This window comes from Dreissena polymorpha, chromosome 9, assembly GCF_020536995.1.
Source record: "Dreissena polymorpha isolate Duluth1 chromosome 9, UMN_Dpol_1.0, whole genome shotgun sequence".
NCBI classification, from domain to species: domain Eukaryota; kingdom Metazoa; phylum Mollusca; class Bivalvia; order Myida; family Dreissenidae; genus Dreissena; species Dreissena polymorpha.
Window position 1 is genome coordinate 69,069,720 of NC_068363.1, and position 16,685 is coordinate 69,086,404.

Below are 16,685 nucleotides of genomic sequence, written 5' to 3' on the forward strand. Positions count from 1 at the left end.
AGAATTTTATTCTCGACAGTATTTTATACTGACCAAAGCTTACATACTATAAAACAGCTGTTGTTGACCAGAGACTACGTTGCAGTTTAAGAGAACCGCGTTGCGTGACATTTAATCGTTTGAAAGTGCTCGTTTAGAATTTGTAATTTGATTTCGCGACGTTACCTATTTAAAAACTGAACGTTGTTAACTTAAACTTGTTTGGAAAATCCAGGTTCGGATTGTATTTGAATTCGGGCGTTTGTTTGTTGTCGTGTTGTATTTTGAGTTTTTAAACTTCCCCAGGGTTCGCGGAACGATGTTCTTTGCCGGGAAGCCTTTTGTTTATTCTGTTTCAGGTGAACACATGTCTGGTGCAGCAGCGATATTCGTGTTCTTATTGCCGGGGATTCCAATGTCCATCGTTTGAAGTCTGCGTGTCCTCCAAATGCAAGGATTGACTTTCTGCCCGTATCTGGTGAATAATTTTTAACTGTTTATAGTTGAGTGTGAGACCCAACATGTTTCTGTGGCATGCTGCTTTATATTATCCCTTTTACTTATATAGTCTTATATAGTCGATATAAATTGCCGCCATAGTCTTTTGATGATTTTTGCGTTGGCATAATTATTATAGCTACTGTCTTATACTGCAGTGGGGACGATTGAACTTTACCAATACGCAACACTTAACATCAAACAGCGTACTCTAACCCTTAACACCTAACAAATAACAACTTACGCAACGCCTTATTATCCTATATATTTCTTTAGTATCGGGGGCTGCCGCCCCCAAACCCCCGCTTTGTCGATGGTTGTAAACAACTGCGTACCGGTAAAGTTCAATCTAGCCCTGCAGTGTTTGTTGCTGCCTTTGGAAAAAAGGTTGCTAATTTTAATATTTATTTGAAGCTTTGTGTACCAAATAATTGTTTTTATGCCCCCGGTAGGGTGGCATATAGCAGTTGAACTGTCAGTCTGTCTGTCCGTCCGTCCTAACACTTTAATGGTCATAACTTTTATATTAATATTTAACATAGCACTATGATATTTGGCATGCATGTGCATCTCATTGAGCTGCACATTTTGAGTGGTGAAAGGTGAAGGTCAAGGTCATCCTTCAAGGTCAGATGTCTTATATATTGCATCTGTCCATCCGTCCGAAAACTTTAACATTGGCCATAACTTTTTCACTATTGATGATATCAATTTGATATTTGGCATGTATGTGTATCTCCTGGAGCTGAACATTTTGAGTGGTGAAAGGTGAAGGTCAAATGTCAAATATTCCGTCCGTCCGAAAACTTTAACATTGGCCATAACTTTTTAAATATTGAAGATAGCAACTTGAAAAAAAAATTATGCATGTGTATCTCTTGGAGCTGAATATTTTGAGTGGTCAAAGGTGAAAATCAACGTCATTCTTCAAGGTCAAATGTCAAATATTCCATCTGTCTGAAAAATTTAACATTGGCCATAACTTTTTAAATATTGAAGATAGCAACTTGATATTTGGCATGCATGTATATCTCATGGAGCTGCACATTTTGAGTGATGAAAGGTCAAGGTCATCCTTGTTAGCAACTAGATATTTGGCATGCATGTGTATCTCATGGAGCTGCACATTTTTGAGTGGTGAAAGGTCAAGGTCATCCTTCAAGGTCAAAGTTTGAATACATGTAGATGGCTTCAAAGCGGTGCAAAAGGGGGCATTGTGTTTCCAACAAACGCATCTCTTGTTTTTTAAGAAATGCTTAAAACTCCACTGAATACTGCTTTAATACCCAAAAAGATATTTTACCCTGACAGTTTCATGGTATTTACATGTACACGTCATGTATATTATTACACTGATAAAACATGTATTATGGAATCAAGAAAAATACCCTTTCTGCTGTAACCAAAATGGGAAAAAAAGATTGCAAATCCTGAAATTTGACGCAACATAGAACAAGTTAGATAAATATTAACAAAGATAAGCTTGCTTGTCTCGAACATAGCAATGATGACTATTTTACATAATATTCAATAACAAATGACAACTCAAGAAAAATTATTGCAAATGAAAACCAATTCCAAATGGAAGATCTTATTTTACTATGCAGGTGCAAAGTATGTGTCTGACCGGAAGGGCTTTAGAAAGCTGCTGCATCAAGAGCTGATGTCAGGTTGTTACGACATACTGTACCTGCATCTTGGCTCTAACGATGTTTGCTGCAAGGATAGCGATTTCTACCGGTATGTTGAACAGTAATTTTTCAGTTTTAGTTTTTATTTAACCTATTTACCTTAGCTTTATTGCAGCGAACGCACTATGCTTATTGAGACACTCGAGTCTGTTCCTGGGAAGAACCAGAACTTGGTGTTTATGGAGAAGATAATGAGAACCTCCTAACTCCCTATCACTAGGCGGACACCACATTCTCTACACCATTATGCTTTTACATTGGCCTGTATTATTGAATGTCCACACCAACCCCCTAACTAGAAACCCTGGATCCGCCACTGAACAGCTTAGTAGCATGAATAAAAATGAGCTTGATCAACTTTCTTATTAGATTTTTTTGGATTGGCATTTTAATGAAATAAAATAGTTAAGTTAGTTTCTCAAATATTTTTGTAGTTGTTTGTAACTTTTTATGCCCCCAGTAGGGTGGCACATAGAAGTTGAACTGCCCGTCAGTCAGTATGTGTCTCAGTCTGTCCGTCCGTCGGGAAAAAAAAACTTCAACGTTGGCCATTACTTTTGCAATATTGAAGATAGAAACTTGATATTTGGCATGCGTGTGTACCTCATGGAGCTGAACATTTTGAGTGGTGAAAGGTCAAGGTCATCCTTCAAGGTCAAATGTCAAATATATGACGTCTGTCCGTCCGAAAACTTTAACATTGGCCATAACTTTTTCAATATTGAAGATAGCAACTTGATATTTGGCATGCATGTGTATCTCATGAAGCTGCACATTTTGAGTGGTGAAAGGTCAAGGTCATCCTTCAAGGTCAAAGGTTAAAAAAAAAAACACAAAGCGGCGCAATAGAGGGCATTGTGTTTCTGACGAACACATCTCTTGTTAATAATTGTTTGTGATGGGAAGATAATACAATGAGCAACTAATACCATTTACTTATTATCCCTCGCCATAGGAGGAGGGATATTGTTTTGGGGTTGTCTGTCCGTCCGTCTTTCCATCTGTCCGTCCAGCACTTTTGTGTCCGGAGCCATATCTTGGAAGTGCTTTGGCGAATTTCATTGAAGCTTGGTATGAGTATATATATGGATAAGAGGATGATGCACGCCCAATGGCATCGTACACCATCTGTTAATAGCAGAGTTATGGCCCTTTGTTTCTTAAAAAATGCTTCTTTAGTGTCAAATATAACACTTTTGTGTCCAGAAGCATATTGGCAGGGTATATCAATTCAATGAATTTGCTTGTTATTTTTAGTTGTGTGACAGAGATCCTTGATGTTGTATTCAGTGTGTGCACTGAAATACACGTGGTGCTTTGCGAGATTCTTCCACGCGATTTTGATGTGAGAATGTTTCCCCGATGGCCACTCTCAGGGGCACAGTTGAGGAACTACTGCCAGTGGATAAGGAGCGCAAACAGCATGCTGTGGGAACTGAGTCACCATGTGCCTTCTGTGAGATACATGGACTATGGAGCAACTAAACAGGTATAGGGAAAGATCTAGAGTGAAATAGGAAGTTTCTCAGCAACTGTTGCATGGAATTTCATCATCATGAAACTTTAAATAAATATATGCATCATTATACTGCGGTGGACCAATCCCAAATTCTGTTCAGACATCCTTCTTTGCTCAAGAGATATGCCCCCTTAATTAGTGAAAATTGACTCATTGAGCAGTTTTGTTGCAATTACTGGTTTCTTAATAACTTTTACATGAAATATCATGAATTTTAAAATAGATGTATTACTTTGAGGTGGTACACTTGCACGTTTTGTTGGTTTCAGCTCTAGACGTAAAGCCCCATAATTAAAGATATCTGTTTGTGCTGTAATCTGGAAGTTAATGAAATTAAAAAATAAACATGTATTATCATTTCTTTAGTAGTTCTTGCATAAGTTTCGTCAGGATGATCATTTTGGTCAGTTCAGAGTTGTACACTCTAATTGATTGAAACTAAAATATTTTTTTATTCGTTGAGGGAAACCAGTTCATTGAATTTGCTGCTTTAATATCTTAGTTATGTTTAAAACAAATTGGTACGGTAACTATCTATAATCAAAATTTAATTTTAAGAAGTCCCTGTACTTGACCCATGATGGACTACATCTGAGTGCTGAAGGGGCTAGGAGGTGTTTAGCATCCATACAGGACGACCTGCCAAACCAGCTGTGTGTGGAGGCTGCTGTTCAAGATCCTACAGAATGGCCAGCTCTCTCAGCCACGGAAGTACCGGTTCAGGAGCATGACAGCACCATAGCACTCTTTTCGGATATTGTGCAGACTGTGAGTTTAGTGCTACAACAAAGTGGACTGCATTTATGAGCCATAAGCAAATGTGATTTATGCACAAAACTGCAATTCCGCATCAGGCTAAAACCTTAACATTGGCTCTAAAATCAAAGCGCTTCCACCTACAAATATTCATAACAGTTTGATTTTGCTGTAATGTTTATATTTTTGAATAAAATAAGCCGTTTAAAAAAAAGTATAATACCTGTATTATGGTTAAATAAATTGTAGGGAGCTCAACCAGAGATTCAAGACAAGGTGGATGCAAGTGAAGTACCAGTTCCCAGGGACATTAAGTCTCAGACACATAAAATAACGGTAACTTTTCTATGCATTTAATCGTACAGATATTTCATCATTTTTAATGAACATTTATAAAGTGATTGCAATCCAGTATTGATTGCTCATATGGCTTGTAACAGCCTATAAATTAATGTTATGTTTAGAGCCGTTAAGCTGGGCACCCTGTCATGTCTCTTTTTAGCCTCGCCTTTTTGCCCCTGATCAGCACCATAATAATAAATGCCCTTCATTATTGGTAGCTGTAAGGCAATAGTTGGACTGCTGGTCATATACTTCAAAAGCAATGCCTTTAATCATCTAAGGCATTGTTTGTCATTAAGTGGTAAACATAAAAAGTTCAACAGATGTCTTTGTGTGAAAGCCAGGCCACAGAGTTGATGTCATAACCATTCAGTTATATCAGAACATAACATTCTGTAATTGTATAAAAGATAAACTAGTTAGTTTATATAATTTTGTTTTCCATATTTTCACACACACAATTCATTCTCAGGTTGTCACAGCCAGAGCTAAGAGGTCTGCAACCAGAAATACCAAAAGATATGGAAAGAAGGTAAAAAATACCGTTAATTTCAGATAACCCTCACTGTTTCATTGTGGAAATGTCCTACTGGTTCTTAAAACTAGGTTTTTTTTGTTGAAAAAAACAACAACAACCAAACCTATTTTGAAAGTAAAATATAAGTAAAGACCATATTAGTGTTATTATTTTGAGGACATATTTCCTTTCTGTTGTATTCTGCATATTATTATATAATTGTTGTTATTTTTCAAAATGGTCAACTTTGGTGGATGAGGTTTTGCACTTATGCCATGTCTGTACATGCATGTGTAAATTGTTTCAGTTGGCAAAGAAATGCCACACAAGGTATATAAAGCTTGATTAGTGCATTTGTTATTGTTGACTTTTTTGTTTGCATGTACATGCATTTGTTAATTGTTTCAGTTGGAAAAGAAATGCCACAATGTTTTATGTGCTTCCACCTATAACTTTGAAACTTCATATGTAGCTGCACCTTGATGAGTTATACATGCCACACCCTTTTTTGTGTCACTAGGTCAAAGGTCAAGATCACTGTGAACTCTTAAAAAAAATAAACTGCACCTGCAGCCGAGCGTTGGCACCTGCTATGCGGTGCTCTTGTTTTTATTCATCATCATGTTACTGGTAGTGAAATCTGTGTGAAATAAATAGCCATAAAATACCGATAGGGAAAGCACAGTACATAAACGCAGATTTATACATGTTATCAAGGAATAGGAAGCTTGTTTGGTGCATTTTGTTTTGTTGTTTTTGCTTTCGTTGAAAAAATCTATTTGTTAACATTTACATGTATTATATCCTTTAAGTCATTAATTTCTGGCACATCTTTTTATGCCGCCGAAGGAGGGCATATAGTGATCGGACTGTCTGTCTGTGACACTTTACGTTTAGGTTTCGAAAAATGCTCATAACTTCTATGTCGCTTCAGATAGCAACTTCATATTTGGCATGCATGTGTATATGGACAAAGCCTTACCATGCGCACACAAATTTTGACCCCTGTGACCTTGACCTTGAACTTAGGGTCTGCGTTTAGGTTTCGAAAAAAGCTCATAACTTCTATCAAGCGTTTATAGGGGGCATAAGTCATCCTATGGTGACAGCTGTTGTTAACCTATATATACATAAATGTAATGCATTCTTAACTAGTTACATAAAAATCACCGTTCTTAATGGAATTACATACAACATAAACATATGCCAACATAAGGCACTCATTGTTGCTTTATTTTTAGACACCCGAACAATATTTATTAGCGAGGCTGTTTTCGGAGAAAACCCTAGGTATTGTCATAGCCTGCTCGTCGTCCGCCGGCGTCATGCTAAAACCTTATCATTGGCTCTAAAATCAAAGTGCTTCCACCTTCAACTTTGAAACTTCATATGTATATGCACCTTGATGAGTTCTACACACCACACCCATTTTGGGTCACTAGGTCAAAGGTCAAGGTCGCTGTGACCTTTAAAAAAAAATCTGACAAGCTTTCGCAGCCGAGCGTAGCACCCGTTATGCGATGCTCTTGTTTTATATTAAAACTTGCTGCATGAATTCTATTACTGCAGTAACTCTCTTGTTAGTTTCATGTCAAATAGGTTTAATTGTTTTGTTAGTTTTATATTGACGGTCATTGGAATTAGTGGTCGTCCAATATTGTCCGGGACAACACAAATATAGTTTAGACATAGTTTCCCTTTTTTACTGGATGGCAATTTTTAGCCTGAATGAATATTAATTTTACATGATTGTGCATTCACAGACACTGCATTAATGATCCCGTTTTTTCGTCATGCATTAAAGGTCATGCTGCAGTGGATTTGTTTACCTTGACATTACTGAAGATGTGGCTGTTTTCCTGCCTGCATACAAGTTGAATGGCTTATGCTTGGTACTAATTTTATGACAATATGCTACATACTTTTTAACACTTTCCATCTTGACAAGTTACATAAATATTTCTTTCATAGGTATTTTCATTACTTGATTTTAATATAAATCAGCAGAATGTGTGTTTGATTCATCTGTGTCCTATTTTTATGTATCATAATATAGTAATAATTGGTTCAAGCATGAAAGACAATGATTGCCCTGCTTATATGACACTATATATATGTAGCATGCCAATTGATCTGATAGCATGGCACAATGCTATAAACAAATTTTATGTTTTCATTAAAAGAATGACTTTAATGAAAGGGATGTATTCACATTATTTCAAATCATCTCCAAAGGTATACGCTTTTCAAATTATATAACCGGTAGTAATTTGTAGCATTTGTACTGGTAATATGGACTGATAGCATAATAACTTTACAGAAACGCAAGAAGATGGAAGTCAAGACTGGTAAGGTTAAAAGGGAGAAACCTACCATGACGAAAAAGAAGAACAAACGGGTAAATCAATGACAGAAAGTATTCTTTCTTGTCAGATAAACAAAACTTGTTCAAGAAGATCCTTTAAAACACACATTCATCCTTTCATGTATGGTCATTTAGATGTTCTACAAATACAGTAAAACCAAGCTTTAAAGACGACACAAAGGACCTTATAAAATTAGTCTAAATAGTTGGTATTCTTACAATTCAGGTATAATTGATTATCACCAATAACCTGTTAAGCGGGGTTTTGGTGTATGTAAGTCTTCCATGTGCAAGCTTTTCAGGACAAGTCCTGGGCCTGTATTGAATTCATTATAATGTAAAGATGTTCTAAAGTATGAACCAATTGTGGTACATGTTTTTGTTGTGTTTCCATTTCCATGAGAGTTTGGAAGGGGGTAACAGCTTGGGGGGGGGGGGGGGTAGTAGCTAATTCCGAGTGCCTGTGGAGGCCACATGCGACTTCTACTAATGGATTATTTCAAAGGCAGTTTACTGTGGCAATACTGTGGCAATAGTCGGTACTCAATAAAGAACATTATTATTGTTGTTATTATTATTATAATTATTACTTTTAAAAAAATCGTATAGGGGTTTGTGATAAAATGAATATATTTTGTATTTTGCTTTGTTTTTTAAAGACATAAATAATTTTTACCTTCTATCTCATCTATCTCGAAAGTGTTCAGGTCAGGGAGAGACTCGCATGGCTCTGCTGAAAATCGTTTTATTTGCAAAGCGTGTTATTGGAAATTACACAGTACTTTTACTTTAATATTAATTATTGCTTTCATGTACATGACACATAAGTAATAAATAGCATATAAATATAAGTTTATGCTTTTTAGTTGCCGACTTGAAGTGTCGTTGTGAGGAAAGACAAACGTATATGTAGGAAAATTTCTTAACTGTAGTGATAAATGAGCAACAGCATGTTAAGTAAGTTTACTCGCGTGTATGTATATTATACGACAGTTGTTTACCTTCCTGAACTGTGTTGTTTTCTTTGAAGAAGATACCTTCTGCATCAACACTGCACTTTGGTTGCGTAAATGATCGCCCTTCGGTGTCGATTGGAGCATCGTGAACTCGCATGTCTTTGAAAATAAAGACAATATATTATATTATTTAGTTTTTTATTATAAGATGTTATAACAGTTGCATATATAGACATTGTGTTATGAAAGCAAAACACTGCGCGTAAATCGATTGACTGTCTTTTTGTACGCCAATTTTAGCTTGTACTCTTATAATGAGAAGACAAACCAACCATACATATTGACGACAGAATCAAGTGGCACAATGGTATCACCTTTGGATATGGGTACCTCGCACATGGGCACCTCTGAGGATAGAAATCATTACATTATTCGTAACAATACTTGATGCTCAAATATAAACGATATAAAAAAAAATCACAATTTATTTTTCCATTTTCCTTCACTAAATATCAATCGACCGTTAAACACAATCCACAAAGAGAAATATCAAGCGTACTACATACCTTTATATATCTTCCTATTCTTTGTGGGTTTGCGACGCAATTTCAGACTTAAAGTCCTTTTAAGCACTGGTCTTTCGGTCAAGGTGCTTGATTTTGGAATAGCACTTATGACTTTATCTAAGTCATTGATGACATCTTCTAGGACGTTACGTTCTTGAATAATGTAGCTCTGTTCTTTAAGAACGTCCAATTTTTCCCGCAGTGACTTTTGAAGGGAAATTGTCGATACTTCTGCAATATATTAAATATTATCTGCATCCACTTATTATGCAGAAGTTCAAAGAGACTAGAACGGTTTTGCTTATTTACCAAAGAAAACAGGATATATATCAAACCAACGATATATACAGCGTTCAATCTAGGGTGTATATTTTATTATTTAAAAAGTGTTTTTCATTTCCAGGTGTTACTGGGTTAAAGCGTTATTTTCCGCCACTGTTATCGAGCAAATTTAACTTTGAACAAGTGTGAATCAACAATGCGCAATAATTTTAAATTTGTAAATGATAACTATAAAATATTATAGTTGTTAATACAAATAAGACCGACGGACAGACCGATAGTTAGCTAGTATACCTTTCTGGTGTACAGCAGTCTGTGAGGGGGCTTCTGAAGAGCTTGCATCATTCGTCCCATACAAGGATACTAATGCCGGCTTTTCAGTTTTGTTCGTATAACATTCCGTGTCAACTGAAATATAAATTAATGTCAAACATGATACCAACCGTTAAAATGTTACATTAAAATGGTGATTAAAGCATCCGCGTTAAAATGGTGGAAATAATTCGGTTGATAGTTTTACGTTTTGGTCGTTTTAATCGCAGATGACACGTGGAAAATATTACAGAGGGAAAGATATGTCAGTTTAAAATTGATACATGTAGTCGAAAAAGGAAAAGTAGTTCAGATGATATTAGATTATTACATTATATCAGATGATACAATACCAGGGGAATTAAAAATTGTAGTTTCCTTTTACAAACTCATTTTCGAGTTATAGGACATTACATGTATATTGTATATTAATCAGTCAGGTGATTAAATTTGTCAAATAAAAGTCATTGGCTGACAAGTTTCAAGTATGAAAAAAATTACAAAATACAATTTTCGTTTTGCGATACCGACGTTGTTATATAATATCTTTCAAATGGTATTTGTTTCAATTCAAAGACAAACATTGAAATAGACATATGCATGCTTGTGCAAAGAAAATTGTGTGATTTTTTACAATTTTAAATTGTTAGCTTCTGTGAACTGCAAAACTGGATCAAGGCTTATATATTGGTGAAACAAAATATGTTATTTAACATAACCTTAAACATACCTGCATTTGCGTAGTCGACATTCAAAAAGGGTGATTCTCGGACGCTTGAGCCTAAAGCATCCCAGTTGTACGAATCGCCGGATCTCAATAAAGAAAACATATGTTTGCATGGCAACATATTTTTCCCCCAGGCAAAACATGAACACTTTGCAAACTGTTTCGTGTCACCGAGGAAGACACTGTGTTTTCCTACAGAGAAGTAGCCCTCATCATTCCTCACGATATCAGTCCTAAAACACATCATATCAAACATTTAATCAGATGCTATACACTGTAAAGAAGTATGATACTATTAATCGTACAATTTCAATAGCATTTGTGCGCTGTTATATTTGAAAATGCTTTGTTATTTATTTTGACTAATTGTATCATTTCATTTCCCAGCGCACTTTAGTATACATTGTGTACAGAAGTTGTTTTAAAGGGATCATATTAAGTAAATGAGATATGGACATATTAGTTAATTGCGTCGTTATATTCTGCTTCCGTATTTTAGCGCGTTGACCTTACTGATTATGCAGTTGATGCATACACATCGAATGATACATAGTAGTGTTTATCATTATAATAGAAACAAACTCTGGTATTTCCTTGGACATCTCCATCATCTCAAAACACGTCTTAATGACATGTGTAGGCCGTTTGTGCAGAAAATCTGGAATTTCCGGGTTAATACGACTGAAGGTGCCAATCATAGCCTGATTCCCTGCAACGTAACTGTAAAATTAAAAATGCCCAAATGAGTCCTTTCGCACTTCATTTTACTTGATTAAAACATATCCGTATTTGGTGATCATGGGAGGTTTTATTAATTCAGTTATATAAGCATGCCAACACAGCAATTTATTTGTGAATACCTTTGCTTTTGAAACGATTTTATGTAATGGCATATTATATAAAATAGAAAAGTTTTGTACAGGAGTCTTCCATCACCTGCGATACTTATCCGGAAAGAACTGTTCTATGAGGGAATTAACAGTCCGGGACAGTGTGGCTTGAGTCTTTCCCTTGAGGTAAGAGCGCTTGAAGGACTGGTGTAACCTCTCTAATCCGTTGTTGGTGTGAACATTGATGTTGAGCCCAGCGCGGTAGCACCTAGCCCATCGCTGCATAATAGTCAAGTTTTAAATATACATGCATAAACATTTATATGCTGAAAAGCGAAAATGAGGAACGAACTTGTGTTTCGCCTATCTTTACAAAAAATCGCTATAAAAATGCTTGATGAGCACTTAAATTAAATATTATTTTTATTTAACCACTTGCTCCCTTAACAAAAGTGTACGTTCTAAAACTACGTCCCTCAAAGACACCAAGTACTGGCTATTTGCCCAGGAAACGGACTCGACAGCGTTTATATAAGCCTACGGCTTTCGATGCAATCGAGCTAAAATAAATAGGTTTAAACTAAACTAAAACTACTTTAAGGAACATCTCATAACTCAGTGTCGGTAGCCTGTAGTTTGAAAAGAGCAAATGATGTTGATTTGCATCAAATTCTATTTTACTACTGCAAGCAATCACCTCTTTCACTGGCAACCAAATCCTAGACATGTAAGAAGAAAATCTGACATTTCCCCAAAATGCAGATTCTTGCAATTTCTCCAGTGCCATTTCAAACTGGATTTCAGATGTTGCTCGGGCTAAAGAATGCAGGTGTTTCAAAACACCGTCTGTATCCGAGACTTGGTTTTCTCTTTTCTTTAGCCACCGACTCCACGCTTGCTCCCGGTGGAAGTCGCAGATCAGCACTTTTGCATCTGTTGTGCAAAAGAAATAAAATGTTCTGAATGCATTAAGTTAAAGTTTCAAAATTACTTAAAGCGGGTATATACGATCTTGTCAAATATTTATTTATTAATATAAAAGGTGTAAAAACTTATTATACATATATTTCAATATAAACTAAAATAAAAGTTAAGAAGAACATGCGTCGAAAAATGCTAAATAAGCCAGATATTTAATTCTAAAATCGAAAAAGGCTGTACAGCCGAATTCGCCAGCATGTATATCATGCATGTACGATGTGAATCTAAATTTAGTTTAACGGTTCATTTGAAATTCCTGCAGCGATATCGATTCATACGACACACGAACACTTACTAAAAAGACGAATGCATCGGTTATTGTAGGAAAATAATTACGAATTATCTTCGTCACAATCGGCTCGGGGCTCTAATTTGTATTTGCTGTATTTTATGAAATTCGTCTTAAATGTATCATTTTTCTTGCATATTGTGTGTTATTATAACATATTTGTATCAATATTTTACAATTCAGCACATATAAAAATCGTATATACCCGCTTTAACATTGAATCAACATGGTGATGTCAATCCATGGCTTTGTTAATAAGTCTGAAACAAATTATACATGTATATCTCATGAGTTCTTTATGTTTTGAGCTATATAAGTATACGTACTAATTTGCGGGTATCATTAGCGAAAATTGAACACGTCATTTCGGTATTAAAAAAAGCCGTACACAAATTGTATACCCAAGTGTATCGTAATGAAAAACATTCATGCACGTCACATCTGTTTCGGACCTTTTGAGCTATATCTTTAAAATACATTCGGATTATTGTATGAACAATCCTAAAATAAATATACTTATATATATTTTAAAATTGGCATTAGTAATACGCATTTTTATTTAAGATAAACCGACACCTAGATATATAACATTTAAACACAACATATTTTGTAATATAAAATGTTTTAGAAAGAAGAATGGTATGAGGCGTTTTTATACGAAGAAACACATTTACAAACATTAGCATGTTCCCTTGCCTGGATATAAATATTCCAGTGCTGAAATTTCTTTTTCGTCGAAGTCGGTCATTATGAAGGTAGGCACCCATTCAGAATTATTATCCTTAAGGATGCGAAGAGCTTCGCTTATGGATTTGGTCGTTTCATCTTCTGTAATGAAACAACCAACGACCTGATGGTCCACGTTGGTCTTTACGGCCAGGCAAAATAGCGGCAAGGTGAACTTTGTGGTCCTGTAGGTAGCGTCCAAAAGGGTGATGTAGCCCCCATACCTCTTTAGTAAACCCTTCATGAAATTCGACTGGTACACTATCAGCAGTTTCTGCAAATGACATGGTATCAACATAAAATATTAAAATTTTATAATGTCAATAAAAATTAATCTTAAAATTTCTGAAACAACTGACTGTTTCTCCTGACGATGGTGGACGGACGTTTGACAATTCATAGACGATGGTGGACGGACGTATGACAATTCATAGACGATGATGGACGGACGTTTGACAATTCATAGACGATGGTGGACGGACGTATGACAATTCATAGACGATGATGGACGGACGTATGACAATTCATAGACGATGATGGACGGACGTATGGCAATTCATAGACGATGATGGACGGAAGTATGACAATTCATAGACGATGATGGACGGACGTATGACAATTCATAGACGATGATGGACGGAAGTATGACAATTCATAGACGATGATGGACGGACGTATGGCAATTCATAGACGATGATAGACGGACTGATGGACGGAAGTATGACAATTCATAGACGATGATGGACGGACGTATGGCAATTCATACACGATGATAGACGGACATATGACAATTCATAGACGATGATAGACGGACATATGACAATTCATAGACGATGATGGACAGACATATGACAATTCATAGACGATGATGGACGGACGTACGACACTTCCATACGTTATCATCAGCACTTCATGCGGGGTTTAACAAAAAATCAAAGTATAGTAACCATGGTAACAGTGCAAGAATCGCACACGACGTTATAAATATAACTATAACATAACTAACTAAACTATTCATAACTCTAACACGTGCCCACAATACCTCTGGCGACTCTTCTCCGGATTTGTGTCTTACAAAGACAAGGTCATTGGGATGATCTGTTTTCCACTGCGTCAGCTAAATTATTAAATGTAATTTCGCATATGAACAAAACAAAATATTAAAAAACAATTGGTACAAGGTCAACCGAAAGTAACCTTTCTTAACATAATTTATAAACCAAAACAGCGGTTACTAGTTGTATACTTAACAAAATACAACGATAAGCCTGTGGATTCAATTTACTACTAGTAAGCTATTTAAAACTTGAAAATACAATTTACCTAAACCATGCGCTATGTAAACTACCGACTTTGTTCAATATAACTGTGAGGTTGTATGAAATGTTTTTATTGTGAACGTTATTCAAATTAGTATGGTTCAATAATTGTCAAGATCGTAGTGGTGTAGTGGATAAAGTGTCCGCCTAGCAATCGGGAGATCACGGGTGCGATCCCCACTGTGGGAGCGTTCTTTAGATTTTCACCCATAGACACCAAGTACTTATTCTAGTACCAGGAAATGGACTCGCAAGCGTTTCTAATAAGCCTTAGGCTTTCTATGCAATCGAGCTCAAATACTAAATACTTGTCAAAGCTTTATACTACAATTTTATGGTTTTCGCCTGTCTTAAAATGACTTGTTCCCTGATATAGGCATTTCGATATTAATTCAATGATTTAAATTGATAAATGTAAACATCGAAACAAAAGTGCTCCATTAAAAAAACAGTAATAGATTTAAAGAAACAACGACACCAGTTTACACCAACTAATGATGATTATTCATTAACGAATTTTTTTTCATTACATGTCTGCGTCATAACTGTTATTTCGCTCCCTGATGTATGTTTTTCAATGTGTGAAGTTGTGACAAAAAGTGGCAAAATTTTCAATTAGACAGACTATGAACAAGTCCCTTTACAATATATGCAACCGTACATCTACACCATGGACATTTGTTTCTTACAATTTCTTTGACTTTGCCCTGATCATCCGGTGAGGTGAACTTCTTTTTCTGCGAAGAATACATGTGATTCTGAATGGTTCTCATAGTAGGGTGAAATCGACGATTCGATGAGGGCGTTTCTGGATGGCATCGTGTGACATGCTGCTGGATATGGCGACTGAGTTCCCCAACATCTGTGACACCGTCGTCAACTAATTAGCCTATCAACTTTATTAGGTCTTTATCAATTGGCTCCGAGAGTCCAGCCTCCTGTTATTTTTTAAAGAACATATTTAGGCTTTATCAGGAAAACGTTGTTTCTGTTCAAATTAAAAATTGCCCATGCATATCGAGTAACTACATTATGTCTATCCATTAGCATACATCTACTTAAAATTGTATTTACATAAATAGTGCCACAGTAATTAAGAATCTTTGGAATGTTAATTTTCGAAATATACGGTTTATCGTCGCTGGAAAAAAAACTGTAAACTTCATGCATTTATAGGCAACGATTTCCTGATAATGCCTTTCAAACAGGAATATGTTAAAAGTTATGTACCTACAGCTACCATCACATAATCTACAGCACTGGAAACACGCGCACCATTACACGCATTTCAAATTTGTAAACGTATACAAATAGCCACACAAATATCAATGTTGGCTAGCAATACCACTTAAACTAGCTAACGTATTGGTATTTGAATAAAAAAGAGTGACCTTATCTGTTGACATGTCGTTATAATCGTTAGTATAAAGATATGGCGTTACATTACGTTTCAGTTAATACGATTAAGTTACGTAAGGTTGTTCTTATCAATTCTAATTAGACAAGAGACTATTTCAACTGTTTTGCAATTTGAAACATTAAATTATATATATATATATATATATATATATATATATATATATATATATATATATATATATATATATATATATATATATATATATATATATTGATGTTTGGTTTAATTGCCCAAAAATCACAGGGTATCATCCTGTCTTAGTAAATAAGTATGATGAGAATAGTCTCAACCAACTGTAAATACAGTGCAATATTTCTAAGTATTTTGTAAAACAAAGTTACTTCGCCCAAGGGATGGCCTGTGTGATCTTCTTCAGATGGCAGGGACAACCTAAATGTCTTTATCCGAACATCCTCTCCTTCAGAAATTTTCTTCCGTAGTAAGATCGCCATTCTGTTTCTAGTGTACCTGTTGTCGATGGCTATCTAAACATGTAATCAATTTTCGATTTTACACAAAATATCGCAGACTTTAGCTCAGTCCCAATCGTGTAAAACACACACCCGCAACGATTAGCTAGTTAACGTGTGGATTAATAAGCACTTAAACA

At 35.6% G+C, this 16,685-nt stretch overlaps 2 protein-coding genes across 5 annotated transcripts; one reads left to right on the plus strand and one right to left on the minus strand.

Annotated features, from left to right (window-relative positions):
* The first annotated feature begins 324 nt into the window (after positions 1–324).
* LOC127845340 (uncharacterized) lies at positions 325–7,767 on the plus strand. 4 transcript variants are annotated; one of them, XM_052376204.1, is made up of 9 exons: positions 325–457; positions 2,085–2,217; positions 3,545–3,657; positions 4,246–4,455; positions 4,693–4,779; positions 5,258–5,317; positions 5,610–5,632; positions 7,107–7,194; positions 7,623–7,767. In XM_052376204.1, the coding sequence occupies exons 2-9, from the start codon at positions 2,187–2,189 to the stop codon at positions 7,710–7,712; spliced, it is 702 nt and encodes a 233-aa protein (XP_052232164.1). In that variant the 5' UTR covers positions 325–457; positions 2,085–2,186; the 3' UTR covers positions 7,713–7,767. The 4 variants fall into 4 exon arrangements, 3 of the variants coding, with proteins under 3 accessions (XP_052232164.1, XP_052232161.1, XP_052232162.1); XM_052376201.1 differs by having other exon boundaries at positions 3,426–3,657; positions 7,623–7,766; XR_008033183.1 differs by lacking the exon at positions 5,610–5,632 and having other exon boundaries at positions 3,426–3,657; positions 7,623–7,764.
* LOC127846130 (uncharacterized) lies at positions 7,751–16,560 on the minus strand. The gene is made up of 14 exons (XM_052377307.1): positions 16,417–16,560; positions 15,345–15,593; positions 14,379–14,453; positions 13,307–13,610; positions 12,038–12,273; positions 11,447–11,619; positions 11,093–11,230; positions 10,514–10,743; positions 9,766–9,879; positions 9,190–9,420; positions 8,998–9,030; positions 8,669–8,782; positions 8,344–8,400; positions 7,751–7,761 (listed from the first exon to the last, which is right to left on the minus strand). The coding sequence occupies exons 2-14, from the start codon at positions 15,426–15,428 to the stop codon at positions 7,751–7,753; spliced, it is 1,800 nt and encodes a 599-aa protein (XP_052233267.1). The 5' UTR covers positions 15,429–15,593; positions 16,417–16,560.
* Positions 16,561–16,685: the final 125 nt, after the last annotated feature.

What these genes read in the sequence shown, in the direction of transcription:
- LOC127845340 (XM_052376201.1), top strand. Translation starts at nt 2,141, where the DNA reads ATGTCAGGTTGTTACGACATACTGTACCTGCATCTTGGCTCTAACGAT. An exon ending in ACTATGGAGCAACTAAACAG is followed by an intron (nt 3,658 to 4,245) that starts GTATAGGGAAAG and finishes TTTAATTTTAAG; the next exon opens with AAGTCCCTGTACTTGACCCA. An exon ending in TTTCGGATATTGTGCAGACT is followed by an intron (nt 4,456 to 4,692) that starts GTGAGTTTAGTG and finishes AATAAATTGTAG; the next exon opens with GGAGCTCAACCAGAGATTCA.
- LOC127846130 (XM_052377307.1), bottom strand. Translation starts at nt 15,428, where the DNA reads ATGAGAACCATTCAGAATCACATGTATTCTTCGCAGAAAAAGAAGTTC. An exon ending in TTTGGTTGCCAGTGAAAGAG is followed by an intron (nt 11,620 to 12,037) that starts GTGATTGCTTGC and finishes ACTATTATGCAG; the next exon opens with CGATGGGCTAGGTGCTACCG. An exon ending in GAATAGGAAGATATATAAAG is followed by an intron (nt 9,031 to 9,189) that starts GTATGTAGTACG and finishes TTCTATCCTCAG; the next exon opens with AGGTGCCCATGTGCGAGGTA.